The sequence below is a fragment of the Scyliorhinus torazame genome, chromosome 6 (assembly GCF_047496885.1).
Source record: "Scyliorhinus torazame isolate Kashiwa2021f chromosome 6, sScyTor2.1, whole genome shotgun sequence".
Classification (NCBI taxonomy): Eukaryota; Metazoa; Chordata; class Chondrichthyes; order Carcharhiniformes; family Scyliorhinidae; genus Scyliorhinus; species Scyliorhinus torazame.
In genome coordinates, this window is record NC_092712.1 from 95,673,231 (window position 1) to 95,692,214 (window position 18,984).

The 18,984-nt window shown below is 44.0% G+C and overlaps 1 protein-coding gene across 2 annotated transcripts in view; it reads right to left on the reverse strand.

The window, feature by feature from the left end:
• Positions 1 to 18,984, reverse strand: part of spag6 (sperm associated antigen 6) — a 430,527-nt gene that overhangs the window by 110,946 nt on the left and 300,597 nt on the right. For both annotated transcript variants that reach the window (XM_072508503.1, XM_072508502.1), the window contains exon 8: positions 15,794 to 15,985. In XM_072508503.1, coding sequence (XP_072364604.1) covers positions 15,794 to 15,985 — 192 coding nt within the window. The remainder of the gene's footprint in view (positions 1 to 15,793; positions 15,986 to 18,984) is intronic.

Genomic DNA, 18,984 nt, shown 5'->3' on the forward strand with positions numbered 1-18,984 from the left:
AGATTGAATAGGGTCCTGCAAGTTTAGGGGAGAGAAATGAGCTGGGGTTGTGTAGGGAGATCATGACTTGCTGTCCGACTGTATACTCGGTCGGGTGTACTGTCTTATCAAAGCAGGCCTTACTCTGCTTTCATCTAGCGCCTAGTCGAACAGCTGCAGCGAGCTGTGCTGCTTTAATATTCTCTAACATGTTTTGGACCGCTTTCTCGTGGGTCAGGGCGGTGACTGCGGGGCTGGCCAAATCAAGTCCAAATAAATACTCGGTACTCTTCATGGGCCGTCCGGTCATGAGGGGGTATGGGGGGTGTAACCTGTCGAACTCGACACTGTGTTTCTAATAAACATCAGTGCGAATGGGAGCACTGTGTCCCATGTCGTATTCTGCTGCTGTACCATTTTCCTAAGTGTGGCCTTAGAGTCAGATTCATGCGTTCCACAATACCGCTGGACTGCGGGTGATAGGCAATGTGAAACTTCTGCTTTATGGCCAAAATCCTCATGACATTTTTCATGACCCTGCCTGTGAAGTGCGAACCTTGGTCCGACTCAATACTACAGGGGAGTCCCCATCTGGTGAAAATTTGCTCAGTTAGAATTTTTGTCGTGGCTTTGGCCGTATTTGTTCGTGAAGGGAAAGCTTCTACCCATTTTGTGAATGTGTCGATGACAACCAACACTTATTTGTATCCATTTCTGCAGGGGGGGGGAGGGGTCCAATATAGTCTAACTGCAAGTCTGTCCACGGGCCATTTACAGGGCGGGTGTGTCTTAGCTGGGCTTTTTTCGCATATCTGTCCAGGTTGTTCTGTGCGCAAATCAAGCAATTCTCAATGTAATGAGATACGTCGGTTTTTAAATCAGGCCACCAGCAGAGAGGTCTGAGGTGGGCGAGGGTGGATTCTATCCCTTGGTTTCAATGTCCATCATGGAATTTGCAAATGATCTCGTTCCTGTCCTGGGTGGGGACTACATAAATAACATCTTTTAAAATGATTCCCTCATGGATTGTTAAAGAATTTTTAAACTTTTCGTAGGGAGCTGGGAAGTTTCCTTTTCAAATTCCTTTAGTGTCTCGTCTTCTTTCTGTGCTTGGGCTAAGTCTTGAATGTTGGTCTGTGAGACCTGAACCACGTGTACTGGGGCACTCTCGGGGGGTTGCTAAAAGTGGCCATGTCGTGAGCCTGCCTTCGCTAGGGCGTCTGCTTTCATGTTACTGGGTGGGGAGGAACGATGGTGACTTCTAACTTTATAACTATTCCGTATTTTCTACCTTTTGCTGTCTGGAGGATGTGTTTGAGCAGTGGCGCTGAGGGTAGGGGTTTTCCGTCGGCGGATATAAATCCTCTCGATTCCCACAGGGGCAGGAATTCTGTCAGGCTGTTGCAGACGTACAAACTGTCTGAATATATGTCTGCTGGGTCGGGAACGAATCTGGGTGCTGGACAATGTAAACGATGGCTGCTAACTCGGCTGCCTGCAAACCTAAATGTCCAGGCAACTTTTATGCAATCTCTTCTAAAGTGCGTCCCTAAGTGTCCTCTACATAAATTCCACATCCTGTGATTCTTTTTCCATCAAGAACTGTGGAGGAGCCATCTTCATAAATTTTCAAAGCTTTATCTGTGGGCTGGGTCGTCTGTGGTCGGATGCCTGTCTTTTTCGGAACCGACTTGGGAACAAAGGGGCCTGTGCTGTGCTTGGGTGCTATGATCTCGTACTCATGTGGGGTTTCTGCATAGTGTAAATTGTCGACCAGAAACGTGTGCATTTTTGTCCGTTTTACGGTAATGTCGCGTCCTTGTAGGAGTAGGGTCCATCGCGCTGCTTGAATTTGGCTTATTATGCCGTCTTTTAGCCTGCCGTCTAATAAAAGCTGTGTCGGGGTGTGCTCGGTCAAAATGGTTACGGGGTTGAGTCCGGTTATGTACAAGAAGCACTGTACCGCCCAGAAAACTGCTAGCTGGTGCCTTTCGCAGGCTGAGAATCCCTGCTCTACTGGATCTAAAACTCGTGAGGGATAGGCTACGGGTCCTAAACGATCGTGCCTTTCCTGTAGGAGTACGGCCAAAAGGGTTTGGTCGGTGGTCGCTACCTCTATCGCGTATGGGGAGTGTGGATCTGGGGCTTGCAAAGGGCTGTGCTTAGGACGCGTTTCAACGCATCTTCAGCATCCGTGTGCTGTGGGAGCCATTTCCATGGGGCCTGTTTCTTAAGTAGCTCGGAAAGTGGGGCTGCTTTTGTGGCGAAACCGTCTATGTGGTTCCTGCAGTAACCGACCAGTCCTAAAAATGATCGGAGTGATGTAACATTTTGGGGCAAGGGCAATTTTATAATCGAATCTATCCGTTTTTGTTCTATTTCACGCTTACCATGCGTGATGATCGTACTAAATATGTGACTTTTTCCTGGAGAATTTGGGCTTTCTTTGGGTTAATTTTGCATCCAATTTCTTTGAGGAGTCCTAATAATTCCAAAAGAAGCGAAATGTGCTCTTACTTGGTGTCAGTTTGTAGGAGCAAGTCGTCCACATACTGAACAAGGCATTCAGGGCAGGAAAATTTTGATAAGCCGTTCACCAATTGTCTGTGAAAAATGGAGGGGGAGTTGTGGAAGCCTTGTGGAAGGCACGTTCATGTGTACTGTTGTCCCTGGAAAGTGAATGCAAATTTGTACTGGCACGCTTTGTCCAGTGGTATGGACCAAAAGCCATTGCTAATATCCAATACCGCGAAAAACTTTGACTGGAGGCCCTGTTTTAACATGGTCTCGGGACTCGTGGCAACAGTGGGGGCTGCTAATGGAGTCACTTTGTTTAATTCCCTATAATCAATGGTCAGTCACCATGAACCATCTGGTTTCCTTACGGGCCAAATCGGGGCATTGTTCGTTGATGCTATGGGTCGAATCACTCCTTGGTTCAATAAACTCTGGATTACTTTTAATGTTACCGATCTGTACATCCACTGGATTATCTCTCGCTCGGCTTGCTGGGGGAAGCCGTATTGTTTCTGGGGCTTAGGATCGGGACCTGTAATGTTAGCCACTCCTGGGATTTTGCCGCAGTCGCGCTTGTGCTGGGCAAACGATGCTTTATGTCTTTTCAAGACTTCTCTAACTGTTATGTCTGTGGTAATGGTTTGTGGATCAAACCAGTCCTCTCCCACTGAGCTAATCCTGTGTGTGTAGTCTCCTAATGTGAGCGTGGCGGGGGCTCGTGCTGCTCTCGCCATTTTCCACACACATTTATTTACGGGGTCGAAAGAAAGGTTGTGTGCACTCATAAAATCTATTCCCAAGATGTGTTCTCCTGCCTGGGGTAAATCTACCAAAATGACTGAGTGTTTCGTTTTAATGTTACCGATCTGTACATCCACAGGGGCTGTAATGTGTCCCTGCTGGAGTTCCTGCCAATCGGGGCCATCTTCCTGATCTAGCTGTGGCCCAAAGGTATCTCTGAACCCATTCTGAACGGATAGCAGTGATTGCAATCTTGCAATTTGCTGCCTGCACCTGACATGATCCACCGAACTCTGCCTCTGTTCCGTGGTGGAACTGTGGAGTGCTTGGAGGGCTGCCTTCAAATCCTCACATTGTTTCCTCAACTGTTCTACCTGGTTCTCTGTTTCCTCTCTTACCAGTACCGCACGTTACGTGTCCTGGTAGGCCTTATCGTATTGAATCTGAAAGCTGCTGAGGTGGCCGAGACAAGATTGGTGTGCCCTCTTGACATCATCCATCTCCTTGTCCTTCGCCGCTAGCTGCTCACGGAGTTGCTCGTTTAATCTCTCACATTCGCTAATGTTTCCCTCTCTACTTCTCTCCTTCTCCTCAAGCTGTCTACGGAGTGTCCTCACGACCTCCTCTGTGCCTCGCAATTGTGCCAAGCAGGACACAATTGCCATCGGCTTACGAATCTTACTCAAATTCTTTTTGTGGATCTCGGTCAGGCTGTCCCACCAAGTTTGTCCTATGCTGCCAGGACTTGTTTCCTCATTCACGCAAATGTCCGACCAGAAGGGCCATCCTTTCCCCTTTAGGTATTTCCTAATCTCTTCTTCCCATATGGGACACTGTTCTGCTCTGTTGGTCGCTGCGACCTCGGGCTCTTGTGGATGCATAAGGCGTTCCATTGCCTTCATTGCCATCCCTACAATTATCTCTGTCTCTACCGGGAATTTGGAACAAGGGGGAATAAAGCGGTGGTGCAAACACAGGTACGGCTCAAGCTATTTTTCGGTTTATGCAACTCCTGAAAGTTTCACGCAACAAAATCTATCGAGTTTACCTCATATCCCTTTGTTAGTACGCATGCAAATTACACACTTCCGAATTTTGGAGGTTTGATCGATACTGGTCTCGCTTGTGGTTTCTTTTACTTTGCCAATTTGGATTTCTAATTCAATCGTTTTGTGGGTTCTCTCAGAGTGACAGTGTCACTTCTGGGTCGAGTCCCGTCAGATGTCGCCAATAACTGTTGCCTTTTTTTACCTTCTGTAAATATGGCAGTCAGTGAGGTTGCCCTCCTTCCTTTCGATATCAATATTCTAATGCTCAGAGTCGCCAGGTATCAAATGATACCATCACTTGAGAGGGTCTGCGCAGGGGTTTTACAGGCGGTGGCAACCGTTCCTAGACTATCTCGCGGAGCGTTAGAGGAAGGTCGGTCAGCAGCAGCAGCAACCTTGGGGGGGGGGGGGGGTCGTCCTGGGAGGGGGGGGGTGGAGAGGGGGGACTGCCTGGGAGGGTGGATGAGCAAGAGATAACATGAAGGGTTGGGGAAACTGGCACATCCGGGTGAGGGCCAGTGTACAAAGCTGTGTAAATATATCATTTTGCCATGTATATATCTTGCTCTGTGCGATTTCTCGTTTTTTTTTTGTTACGGGGGGGGGGGGGGTGGTTATTGTTTGTAAGGGAGAAAGATTGTGTTAAAAAAACTTTAATAAATATATATATATTTTTTTAAACGATACCGTCACAAGGTAAATTTGGACAAAAGTGAATATTTTACTTAAGGCGAAGTGGGAGGAAGAGTTGGGGAAGGGTATGGAGGAGGGGTTGTGGTGTGAGGTGCTCCGGATGAATACTTTGTGCACGAGGTTGGGCTGATACAGCTGAAGGTGGTGTACAGGGCACATCCCCGGAGGTGGGGGCAGGGGTGGGGGGCTGTCATTTTGTAGCACGGCAACCCACGTTAGATACCTGGAGGTTGGTGCCTTTTTTTTACCTACTGTAAATATGGCAGTCAGTGAGGTTGCCCTTCTTCCTTTGGATTCAATATTCTAATGCTCAGAGTCGCCAGGTATCAAATGATACCACTACAAGGTTCAACCGGCTATCGACCAAAGAGCCAAACACCAGTTAGTTTGTTCAAGGTCAAGGGCACTTTATTTACACACACATTTAATCATGCAACATAAACACTACTGGTTAAACTACACCTATCGACTATGACAACCTGTACTTAACTTCAGGCACCCGGCTTAAGTCAGAGGAACAGTGGCCGTTGTTCGATTCTGGATCTATCGGGTCTGTAGAAGTAACTGCTGCTTAGCTAGGCTCATCCGTCTGGTAGCGGGCGTTGAACTTGAACTTGCCCCTGGTGGTGCTGCGATTGGAGATGGACGTTGCCGGAGCGCCAGGTCCAAAAGAGGCCGAACACATGGTGGACTCTCTTCTTATGCTTGGGGTTTTCGCGCTCTTTTGGGCGGTCCTTCAGTTTGGACCCCACTAATTGGGTGATCCCCGATCACTATGTTCGATTCGAACCAATAAATGGGCGGGTGCCTTGATGGCTGGGCGTGTCCCAAGCAGTCATTGACCCTGTTGTTTGCGCTTCCCTTGTACAGGGAGTGGCGCCCAAAAGTCTGGGACTGTACTGGTCGCTCAAGTACCAGTCCTTTGTCTGGCGGAGATGGGCCATCAAATGCTAATCGGTTGGGGTTTCGATTCCATCTGGCTTCCTCACTCGCAAATATACATTCAGGCTCAACCTGCCTGAATCTCGCATTGTCCATTTTTCCCGCTATGCTTTGCGACCTTCCCTGTTTCTGGTTGCAAGTGGCCATCCCAGATGGCTACAAGGTGCAGGTGGTAGGTACGGGATTGGGGGGGGGGGCTCCGTAGGTATAATATCACTAGTTTGGTGGGGAGGGTGAAAGCAGATTTGGCAAGGTGGCATCGTCTTCCTTTGTCACTTCTGCCAAAGGTGTTTTTTTAAAGAAGTAGAAACAATGATTAACTCATTTATTTCGGGGGGGGGAGGTGGCCAGGATCAGGAGGGTGCTGTTGCAGAGAGGATGGCAGTCAAGGGAGTTGGTCTCCTGAATTTACTGTATTATTTCTTGGCAGCAAATGCTGAGAAGGTGAGGAGCTGGGTTGGAGGGGGTGGTGGGACTCCAGTGGGTTAGAATGGAGGAGAGTTTGTGCAGGGGGCTGTTGGCAACGGCGCCGCTCCCGATGGCCCTTGGGAAATATTCTGGGAGTCCTGTGGTGGCGGCAACTTTGAAGATCTGGAGGCAGTTGCGCCAGCACTTTAGGCTGTGGGTGGGGTCAAGGGAAATGCTGATCCGGGGGAATCATCAATTTGAGCCAAGGAAGTGGGATGGAAGTTTTCGGAGATGGGTGGAGAGGGGTGTTAGGGTAATACAGGATTCATTTCTGGGGGCCGGTTTGCGAGACTGGAGGAGAAATATGGGTTGGGGCATGGGGAGATGTTTAGATATATGCAGGTCCGAGATTTCGCTAGGAAGGAAAGACAGAGCTTTCTGGTGGCCCCGGACTCCACACAGTTGGAAGACGTACTGACGACAGGGGGAATGGAGAAGGGGGTAGTGTCGGCGATTTACGGGGTGATTCTGGGAGAAATAAGGCGTCGCTCGAGGAGATTAAGGCGAAGTGGGAGGACGAGTTGGAGGAAGGTATGGAGGAGGGGTTGTGGTGTGCGGTGCTCCGGAGGATGAATGCTTCAACTTTGTACGTGAGGTTGGGGCTGATACAGCTGAAGGTGTACAGGGCGCACCTCACAAAGATGAGGGTGAGCCGACTCTTTGAGGGGGTAGAAGAGTTGTGTGAACGCTGTGGGGTGGGGGGGGGGCAGGCGCAAATCACGTTCATATGATTTGGTCCTGTCCAAAACTGGAGGGGTATTGGAGGGAGGTCTTCAGGGTAATCCCGAAGGTGGTACATGTGAGACTCAAACCAGGTCCCCTAGCAGCCATGCCATATTCAGTGTGTCGGATCAGCCAGGGCTGCAAGCTGGTGCGGAGGCAGATATCTTAGTCTTCGCCTCGCTGATCGCCCAAAGGCGGGTCCTGTTGGGGTGGAGGTCGGCTTCTCCGCTCTGTGCCTCAGCATGGTGGGGGGACCTGCTGGAGTTCTTAACGCTCGAGAATGTGAAGTTCGAGTTGAGGGGAAGGATGGAGGGGTTCTACAACTCATGGGCTTTGTTTATTTGCATTTTCAAGAATTGGATGACATCGAACATTCAGGGGGGTGTTGGGGGGGGGTGTTGAAATGTATAATTATTGGTGATTATGTATGGGTCGATGGTGGATTCCTGATTCTTTTTCTTTTGTTTTGTATTTAAAATGTTGGGGGGTTGTTTGGGGGTGGGTGGGATAAAGGGATTGTTGGCCAGGAGATTGCCATTGTATTTGTTACTGTTGATTATTTGTTGGTGGGTGTAAATTTGATGAAAATGTGGGAAAGGAGGAGAATAAAAATATATATTTTTTAAATTTAAAGATATCAAGAGATATGGGGAATGTGCAGGAAAATGGCATTGAGGTAGAATATCAGCCATGATCTAACTGAATGGTGGGGCAGGCTCGAGGAACCGAATGGCCTATTCTTAGAATACTCCTAGAATCTCTACAGTGCAGAAGGCGGCCATTCGGACCATTGATCAGCGGGTTAGATAGGGTGGACAGTGAGAGCCTTCTCCCGCGGATGGAAATGGCTAGCACGAGGGGACATAGCCTTAAACTGAGGGGTAATAGATATAGGACAGAGGTCAGGGGTAGGTTCTTTACGCAAAGAGTAGTGAGGCCGTGGAATGCCCTACCTGCTACAGTAGTGAACTCGCCAACATTAAGGGCATTTAAAAGTTTATTGGATAAACATATGGATGATAATGGTATAGTGTAGGTTAGATGGCTTTTGTTTCGGTGCAACATCGTGGGCCGAAGGGCCTGTACTGCGCTGTATTGTTCTATGTTCTATGTTCTATTGAGTCAGCACCGGCCCTCCAAAAGACCACTCTACCTAAGCATAATCCCCTGCACTGACCCCAGAATCCCACCGAACCTTCGGACACTAAGGGACAATTTAGCATGGCCAATTCACCTAACCTGCGCATCTTTGGAGTTTGGGAGGAAACCGGAGCACCAGGAGGAAACCCACGCAGAGAATGTGCAAACTCCACACAGTCACCCAAGGCCGGAATTGAACCCAGTTAGCCGTGCTAACCACTGTGCCTCCCCTACTCTTACTCCTATGTTCCTACGAAGAAGCACATGATGTAAAATAATCTTGACTGCATCACAGATCACTAAAAAACATTTAGCATAATTGCAAGATTCACACAGCTTATAAATTTGTTCCAAATTTAAAAATATAAAATGCAACGAGGTGAGGTCACTGTACCTATACAATGACACCACATATAAGCCTATAAATTACATTGAGCAATGCTATCATACAAACCATTGGGTTAACTTTATTTTTCAATTATTTTAAAATGCATTGACCCATTTAAAATAAGCATTAAGCATTTGTTGATAACATTGCTCACAGCAAGTTCCAAGCTAGTTACATAATTATATTGTGGCACCATATAACGGCCAGTTAAAATTCTGCGATAGCTGAGATTTTACCCTTTTTTCCTTTCAAGGTCTGTCTTTAAACCATCATTCATCCTAGCAATTTTCATAAAATAGCAAATCGTGATGAAGAAACCAACTACCAATCTTCAGAAAGTAAACTGCTTTTTGTAGAACTGATTTGCACTAATGTGAAGTTTATGAGTTTTCAAATTTTGTGCAAAGGCACAAGCTATATAATAAACTGCACATGTATAAATGAGACAACACTTTTCAACAGGTTGGAAAGCTGTTTTAGTTTTTACCCACAAAGGTCAACCCACCAAATAAGACAGAATTCACTTAATACAAAGCAACCATTTGAGCAAACATTTATACTGGAACACACCATAGACAATTTTGAATATATTCAAAAGGCGGCTGGATATAGCACTTGGGGAGAATGGGATCAAAGGCTATGGGGAGAAAGCAGAATTAGGCTATTGAATTGGATGATCAGCCATGATCGTGATGAATGGCGGAGCAGGCTTGAAGGGCCAAAAGGCCTCCTCCTGCTCCTATCTTCTATGTATCTATGTATTTTATCTTTTCAAATAACTATATCAACTTTCCCCATCAGGAAGCTCAATGCAGTGCAGTATATGTTGACAGAACTTCCATAGAATCATAGAAATTTACATCACAGAAGGAGGCCATCCAGCCCATCGCTGGCCAAAAAACAGCTATCCAGCCTAATCTCACTTTCCACGAACAGAGGCAGCCATGAGTACCATCTACAAGATGCACTGCAGTAATTCATCAAGGTTCCTTAGACAGTATCTTCCAAACCCACAACCACTATCATCTAGAAGGACAAGAGCAGCAGATACCTGGGAAACCCACCACCTGGAGGTTCCCCGCCAAGTCACTCACTACCCTGACTTGGAAATATATCGGCGTTCCTTCACTGTCGCTGGAGCAAAATCCTGGAACTCCCTCTTTAACAGCACAGTGGGTGTACCTACAGCTCAAAGACTGCAGCGGTTCAAGAAGGCAACTCACCACCACCTTCTGAAGGGCAACTAGAGATGGGCAATAAATGCTTGCATAACCAGCGACGTAAATCATCCCGTAAATGAATTTTTAAAAAGGTTCTTGGTCGTTGTGGGTTGTGGCATTTCAAGCCACATATCCAATACTTTTTAAATGCAATGAGCATTCTTTGAGTGTTCTTTCAGGAAGTGAGTTCCAAATTTCTAACCACTCTTTGGTGAAAACATGTTACCTCAACTACCCTCAATTTCTTACTTTAAACCTATGCACCCTGGTATTTGACCTCTGTTAAGAAAACAGGCATTCCATTCACAACATCTGGAACCCTTATAATTTTGTACACCTCAATTAAATCTCACCTCTGCCTCCTCCATCCCAAAAGAAAAACAGCCATAGCCGATCCAATCTCTCCTCATTGCTAAAATTTTCCAGTCACTATACAATTTGAAGTCTACATCTGTGAACTTTTGAATATTCTTGAGTAGCATTGGCTCTGAACATACCAAGTGGATTGTATATTACCAGCAATTAAAAATCCTATTTTGGAAATCTGGTTGTTAGTTTTCATGAGGGAAAATCCAGATCAGCATGCAATCCAAAAGTATACAACAATAAATGCAATTCAAAACTTCCAGAATTTTAAAGGATTAGAAAAACTAAGAAAAAGTATCACAACTTCCAGCTGAGTTTGACAAACTGCAAAAGAAAACAGGCAAATAATGTTGTCTTATGCCTACATTTTCTGAACAGTTTCTTCGTGCAAGGTTGAGGATTTGCATGTTTGGCAGTGCAACATTGTCTCATTACAGCTGGGGGCACTACTTTTAATGAAAATGTTGGAAAAATGTGGTGATGCTGCTGCCTTGTTATAGAGTCTTAAAAGGGGCCAAGTTTAAAAAAAAAAATTTAGAGTACCCAATTATTTTTTTTTCCAATTAAGGGACAATTTAGCGTGGCCAATCCACCTAACCTGCACATCTTTGGGTTGTGTGGGGTGAGACCCACGCAGACACGGGGAGAATGTGTAATCTCCACATGGACAGTGACCCGGGGCCGGGATCAAACCCAGGTCCTCGGCGCCATGAGGCAGCATTGCTAACTACTGCTCCACCATGCTGCCCTACAAGGGAGCAAGTTGGAGATGTGGCTAGAACACCATGGGTAGAATTTAGCAGGTGGAGGGGGTTTCCCACCCTGCCACCTAAGACTCGGATGCTGGTTGCCCTGCAGCCATTGAACACTCCAAAGAGTTAAATGACTGGAGGTGAGACCTCCGCATCTCAGAGAGCTGCCAACTAATCTGGTTGGTCAACAGCTCAGTAGTCCCAGCAGCATCACCTGGAGCGTGATCACTGCTGAGACTACAAGCAGTTCCCACATTCTGCAGCCAGGATGGAGGTATATGTGGTGGTCTCTCAGCAGGGAAGGGAGGATGGAGGAGAGATAAGGGTCCTTGATGGAGAGGCCAGAGGCGAGGGACCATTCAACGTGGGGGAGTCCTTGAAAAGGGATACTGAGAGGGAGACACACCCGCAACCTTCCGGCTCAAGGCCCAAACAGGGTGACGTGGCAGGCTCCACCCACAACCTGTAATAAAAAATGGGAAAATGTGGCATTTGAGGCGTGGGTGTTGTCCTGGGAGGATTTATGATTTTTGTTTGAGGAACCAATGTTGGGCAAAGAGAACGGATGACCAACTTGAGCTGGTGTCTTTAGAGGAACGGGACGTCACCAGTCAGTGCCTTGAAGCTCATCTGCCTGCCATTTGGTTAAAAATCATGTCAAATCTTTGACCATGTTGCGGGGGAGATAAAAAGATGGTTGCCCACTATTTTTATCTGCGGGTGTGTGTGGAAGCGACCCCAGTGGGAGTTTTTATCGTTTATGAAAAAATATATATTTTTTTTTATTGGAAAGGGGCACGTGCTGGGACTCGCAGGAACCGTTGCTGTTTAAAGAAAGGCGACAGTTGGCAACGCATGGGGGAGACACGCGCTGGCGCTCGCGGCGACCATTATTTAGAAAATTAACGGTAGTTAAGAGCAGTCGGGGCTGTTGACAGCAGTCAGTTGAACAAAGGCAGCCGGAGAGGAAGGCAGCCGACGACCGGAGCAGAAGAAAAAAGCCAACGGCATGCGGAGGCTGGGCGAACGGCTCCGCAAAGCGAATAAAGTGCCAGCGGCTATAAAGAACAAGGTCATAAAGAAAGAAATAAAGAACAGGAGGAAGAAAGAAGAAAGAAAAACCAAACAACCCAGAAAATATATCGGATGATCCAAGATTAAAATAATGATGATTGACAAGGAAGACCTGAAGGTCTTACTACTGGCCCAATACATCGAAAGAAAAAGATCTGGTATATCCTTTTTTTAAAAAAAAGTTTTAATTTTTTAATTTTGAAAATAAACTTTATTTAAATTAATATCCTGAAAGAATTGCTATTAATTCCAATTATGACGTTTACTTATTCTACTTAAAAAGCCTGACCCATGTGTAATGCTATTAAGAGATAAGTAAATGAAATCTTCTGGGAAGATATGGGTTATACCGGTGATTAACTTGAAAAATTAGTTTGATCTGAATAGCACACACCTAAGTCTGTCTAGGAATCAGGAACAAGGGAGTCCCTGTGCACCACATAGAATTTATCGACCCTTTGTGGTTTATTGGGGGAGATTTCTTGGTGATATCTCGACCCATTGTGGTTTAGGGGGAGATTTCTTGGTGATATCTCGACCCTTTGTGGTTTGGGGGAGATTTTTGGGTTATATCTCGACCCTTTGTGGTTTGGGGGAGATTTCTTGGTGATATCTCAACTCTTTGTGGTTTGGGGGAGATTTCTTGGTGATATCTCGACCCTTTGTGATTTAGGGGGAGATTTCTTGGTGATATCTCGACCCTGTATAGAACCTTAGTTAGGCCACACTTGGAGTATAGTGTTCAATTCTGGTCGCCACACTACCAGAAGGATGTGGAGGCTTTAGAGAGGGTGCAGAAGAGATTTACCAGAATGTTGCCTGGTATGGAGGGCATAAGCTATGAGGAGCGATTGAATAAACTCGGTTTGTTCTCACTGGAACGAAGGAGGTTGAGGGGGCGACCTGATAGAGGTATACAAAATTATGAGGGGCATAGACAGAGTGGATAGTCAGAGGCTTTTCCCCAGGGTAGAGGGGTCAATTACTAGGGGGCATAGGTTTAAGGTGAGAGGGGCAAGGTTTAGAGTAGATGTACGAGGCAAGTTTTTTACGCAGAGGGTAGTGGGTGCCTGGAACTCACTACCGGAGGAGGTAGTGGAAGCAGGGACGATAGGGACATTCAAGGGGCATCTTGACAAATATATGAATAGGATGGGAATAGAAGGATACGAACCCAGGAAGTGTAGAAGATTGTAGTTTAGTCGGGCAGTATGGTCGGCACGGGCTTGGAGGGCCGAAGGGCCTGTTCCTGTGCTGTACATTTCTTTGTTCTTTGTTCTTTGTTCTTTTTGATTTAGGCGGAGATTCTTTGGTGGTATCTCAACCCTTTTTGGTTTAGGCGGAGATTTTTTGGTGATATCTCGACCCTTTGTGGTTTAGAGGGAGATTTCTCAGGGATTTCTCCATCCTTTGTGGTTTAGGGGAAGAATTCTTGGTGGTAATAACTTCAAACCCCCCCTTCCACCCCTGACACCATCCCTGAGCTCCTCCCGCCAGCCTCAGAATTGAGACAGGCCGAAAAGTGGCCCTTAAGTAGCCATTAATTGGCAGCAATTGGGGTAAAAGTGCACTGTCCTAGCCCTTACCCCCTTCACCCCCCTGTAAAATCGTGGCCATGCCATGATGAGGGTGGGAAGGGGGGGGGGGGGTAGCAGGAAGGCCACCTAAGGAATTTTATGGCCCTTCTGTTTGCAAAATGCCGACGGGAGCCTGTAAAATTCTGCCTATAACTTTGATTTCCTGACCAGTAAGGAAGTTCAATTCTGGAATACAACCTGACTGAATTTGTGCAATTGTCTATCAGACAAAAAAACAATGCAGCAAGTATCTGAGCTTCAAAGCTTAGAAATTACTGTTGACAATATAAACAAATGCTGACCATATGCATGACATTCCTCTGTTAACATTTTAATATAAGCATGTTTTTAAATGTCTCCATTAATGGACAAACCAGGCAAGTATCATATGAAAATGTAAAATATCTGTTTGCTAAATTTAGTTTTTTGCTGAACTGTCTTAACTGTGAACTGATTTTTGCAACCTTCTTCATCATGTCATTCACAACTGTTTTTAATTGAAATCTTTCCATTTCCTTTTAGGAAATGTATCTAATCTCCCATCCAGCATACAAACTAATTTTGCTGGACGAAGCAGACTATCTCATTTACTGTGTTGTCTCTACATCCTCTTCAAAAAATAAAATGTAAATGGGCTCCGAAGTATTCATTTATAAACTGTAAAAAATAAGAACAGCAGAAAATTTTGCACTGACTTGCTGCTATCACCTTCTTTCAATTAGCTTATAGTCATTTACAAGATTGAGAAATGGGAAAAGTAACACTGTGCAGGTACTCTTTTTATTGTAATGAACTATTGCCTTGCAGCCCTATAAAATGAATGCAGTTTTTTTAAAGAATCTGCACTTCCAGTTTGATGTGCATTCATTGGTAGTCAAATGCACAAAAGCTGTCTGGACAATCATGTAGCTGCCCTTTCATCCTGCCAGCATGAAGACATTTAGAAAAATCAACTAATGGCAGTACTAGTAGTCAATTGATTTTTAGCCATAAATCAATGGAATTTTTCCAGTTGCTGTTCTGAACATTGGGGTCAGAGAGCACCTGTTGTATTCTTTAAATATATGCAATTGAGGCTGCAACATGGTATACCCTCGAATGACAAATTTAAAATGACTAAATATAGTATAATGCATACCAGGTACTCTGCAGAATATTATCTTCTAGTGAAACTAAATAGGCAAGTAAGACACTGTTGAAAACATATATTTTATAACTGCTGTAACTCCTTCTATTACCATATGAATAATTATAAAATGAAGGTTGTCAACAGGAAACATGCTGGGCTCTCATTGGATACAATATTTACATAACCAACAGACCACAGTGAATAGCTCAAAAAGTGAAAAAATGACAGCATTTCTTGAATGTTATTAGGATATCATGTTCATGTACAAATTATGGCTTCTGTTTGCATCATCATAAATAATTCCTTTTTTCAATTTAATTTTTAAAAATCAGTCAAATAAAAGAGTAACAGAGTTACTAATAGATTAATTACATGTTGTGTTCAATGCAGTAGAGAATAATGAAGGCATACATATATGTGACAAAGGTTAACTATCAGGATAAATAGTGCAGGTTCTGCTCAAGAAAGCATGATTTCACTTGTCATCTGATTTTACCGCAACTGCCAGAAATCCCAAGAATTCTCAGTAAATGATATTTACAGCAGAGAACAGCTGGCTTGCATTTGTTAACCAGGTTACATCTAGGGATTAGAATTTCTGTAATTAACCACCGAGCTTCACTCTCATGGTTTATGACATCATCTGAAGCTCTCCATTGTGACACATTTCAAGCCAGCTATTATCCCCTAGGTAAACATTATTGACAGGAGATCAGGATTAATTCCTGTTACCATAGGTAATTCAGCATTAATACACACTTTAAAATCAATTTACTAAAAGAGAACCAGTGTAAAGAGCTCTCTAAATACTTAATTTTCTTTCCACTTTCCATCAAATAAACATTTTAAATAATTAACTATCTTTAAGAATCACTCTGCAAAATAGTAAAATATAATTTCTTCTTATCTGAATAACAAGCTTGTGTAATTTTTAGATTGTTTATAAAAAAGAAAAGAAAATCATTGTAGACATTTAATAGTTGGCACTCTAGCTGCAAATGGGATCAAATATGACAGGTGTGATGTATGTTTTACCTTAACCTGAAGGTCTTCAGAGCTTCCAGTCTGCATGTAGAGTGCAAGGAGCTTTGGCAGAACATTTGCCACAGCAACAGCACGTGCATGCTCTGGAGTGTGTCTTCCTATCTGCCCCAGGGCCCAAGCAGATGCTGCCTTAATGTGGTCTTCTGGTTCTTCTGACAGGCAGATAGCCAACTGAGGCACCCCCTGTAGTGTTGATCAGAAGCACACAGTCTTAGAGACACTACAAGTGATAAGCCTACATTAATAAGCAATTTTAAGAAAAAAACAATTATTTATTTCTATCCTACATATCTTTCTGATTGCTGAAACAGCAGTACAACACACAGCTACTCAGTGCATTAGAGCTGGCATTTTTTCAGTTTGACAGAATGTCAAGAATAGTGAAAGCACCATTTCTTATATCACCACTACTGTGTCATCCGACTGTGGAAAATACATAGCGAATGAAAAATATTATACATTAAGGGAAGTCACAGTGCATATAACTTGAAACAATTAAATGACATATGTAGACATTTATTTTATGCAGGTACAAATAAAGAAATAATTTTTATCTTAAATGCTGTTTACATACATAAAACCAGATCAAAAACAGGTTTGTGCCGGGATTAAAATACAAAGAACTAATTCAGTATTACGGAATATAAAAATTACATTTTCATAAAAAGATTCTGCTGAGACAAGATAATTGGGGATATGTATGCATGGGGCACCTCACGAGTTCTTTGTCTAACATTACATTATGACCTTTCTATTTTGGCAGCCTTGATAGACTAAAATGCCACACTGATCAAAATAACGACCAAAGGAAAATGGCGATATAATTTTGTTTTAGCTTTAAATCATTATTAAATCAAAATCAATAATTATGATTGACTATAACAGTGTTGTAAAATTGTCAGCAATTTTAATGAAACAATTGCGACTATAACTAGTTCATGTTGAATTGAAATGGTTCTCAAAACATTTCAATACCACTTTAAATTGTTCAAATATCGAACAGCACAGCAAAACATTTCTAATTTAAAACTTGAATTGACTTTATGGGTGGGATTTTCCGGTCTCTACTGCAAAAGTCAACAGAAATTTGAATGCCTCGCGGCATCTGACATGGGGAAACCTGCCATGGCAAGGCCAGAAAATCCCAGCCTATGTATCAATCACTGAATGAGATACAGAGCCTGACAGTAATAATTAACTCAAAGGTTTACCTCTATTTCTCTTTGTGCAGAAATAATTAGTGGCAAGGTGAAGATCCATATAAGCACACGTTCCAACATTGTTTAATGTGGAGACATACAATAATAGTTCTATCTGTTTGATAAGATTACTCTTTAGCAGTTTCTCAACTTTCTACAAAAATAGATCTTAATGTTTTAGGTATAAAATTTGCTTTTTCCACAATTCTATACATATTACAGGATTCAAACTTCAACTTGTGTGTCAAACCCTAACTCATTTTGGCAATTCAGATAATACTGCATTGCATCGCTAGCCATGACATGTCTAACAGACAAGTTTAAAGAGCCACCGAGTTTTATTGCTGCTTCACTTTATCTACCGAACAAGTATTCTTGAAATTAAATGTATAAAAATAAAAATTCTTTGTTGGAATGGTCACTTTTGTAGACTGCAAATAATATGAAATTACAAACTAATTTATTGTGAGTGGAAATAAAAGGCTTGTCTGGCACTAAAAGATCCCTGCCATTGTTTGAATTTGTTTTGTTAGTTCAGAGCTAAACCACATTCATTAACAGCAGCATATTTTGATGAACTAGAAATGAGCATTGCTCTTTCACCCTGTTTAAAGCATGAACTGATTTTAAAATGACATTAATAACGTCATGAACGTCTCCAGTCTGAAAAAGTTTGATTCTTATAATCAACATGCATGTCAGGTGTAACAAAAATAATTATAGATAAATTAAATATATTTTACTAGTAGAGAAGTACTAGTTCTTGCACAATGAATTTTCAAACTGGCTTTTCACTTCTGGAGCGTTATCCAAATCCAACTCGGATTGATGAGGTGAATGTTTCCTCATTCTGACAGCTGTAATGATTCTAAGTGAAATCACACTTTTTAGCGGATGCTGATCTGCATCACAAAACAACAGTCTCACTCATTGAGGCCTTAAGAACGCCTGGTACAGTATAGAGAATGATTCACACTAATGCAAAAGGGAGTGTTCTTCTGAGGGTCAAGGATTAAAATAGATTGAAAGGAAGTATAAAAGGTTGTGCTAGCTACTCAGTCATTCTTTCCCTAGTAGCGCTCAACGCTGACACTGGAGCCTAGTTTTATCGATTAGCATTATTTTAGTGCTGGTGCTAATCCATTGGATGAATAGAATTAAGAGCAGCAGTACAATAACATTGGTTAAAACTCTAGGCTAGTGTGCTGAAGGTGGAAGAGGTTTAAATTTTCAGCGATGACATCACCGAGTCAAGCCCAAAACAGCACTCAGAATAAAATCAATAATTAAAACATTGGGCAGAATTCTCCCCAAATATTTCTGAGGGTGGGTCTCTGGTGGGAAACAAGGTGTGATTCCCATTGGGTGATTGGGGGCGATTCAGATTGCAATCCACCCACACGTAGAAATTTATTTGGAGGGGGGATGAGTTTTGCACTGGCATTGAGAGAGGTGGGGCCTAACATGTCAGCAAGCCCGGCTTCACAGAGATCGACCCAATCGCAAAGTGACAGTAAAGGCCCCCCAGAATCGCCTTCATCGGGGCTTCTGTGCAGCCCCCCCTCCCACCCTATCCTTACCGGCATCAACCCCATCTCACCACCTCTTCTCCCCCCCCCCCCCCCCCCCCCCCCGACTGTGATCACTAGCAGTGGGCATGGGTCTCCCTTCAGTCTTCCACCCAACACAATCACCAGTACCAGTTCCTCCCCACCCCCCCACCCCCCCACCACCTCCGCTCCCATTGAGCAACACCTTGCTATGGGGTGTTGCCCCATCCGCGGCACAGAGGCCATTTAGGGGCTCTCCCACTATTCACCCAGCATAGTGGGAGGTGCACCACGCACAATGCAGCCAGAGAATTGCTCCCATTATTTCATTCAGACGTTATTGCAGATTGCTGTATTAACATCCTATTAAGTAGTAGGCATGTTTGCACCCATGATATAATATACATTTGATCTTGGCTGGACTATCAAAAGG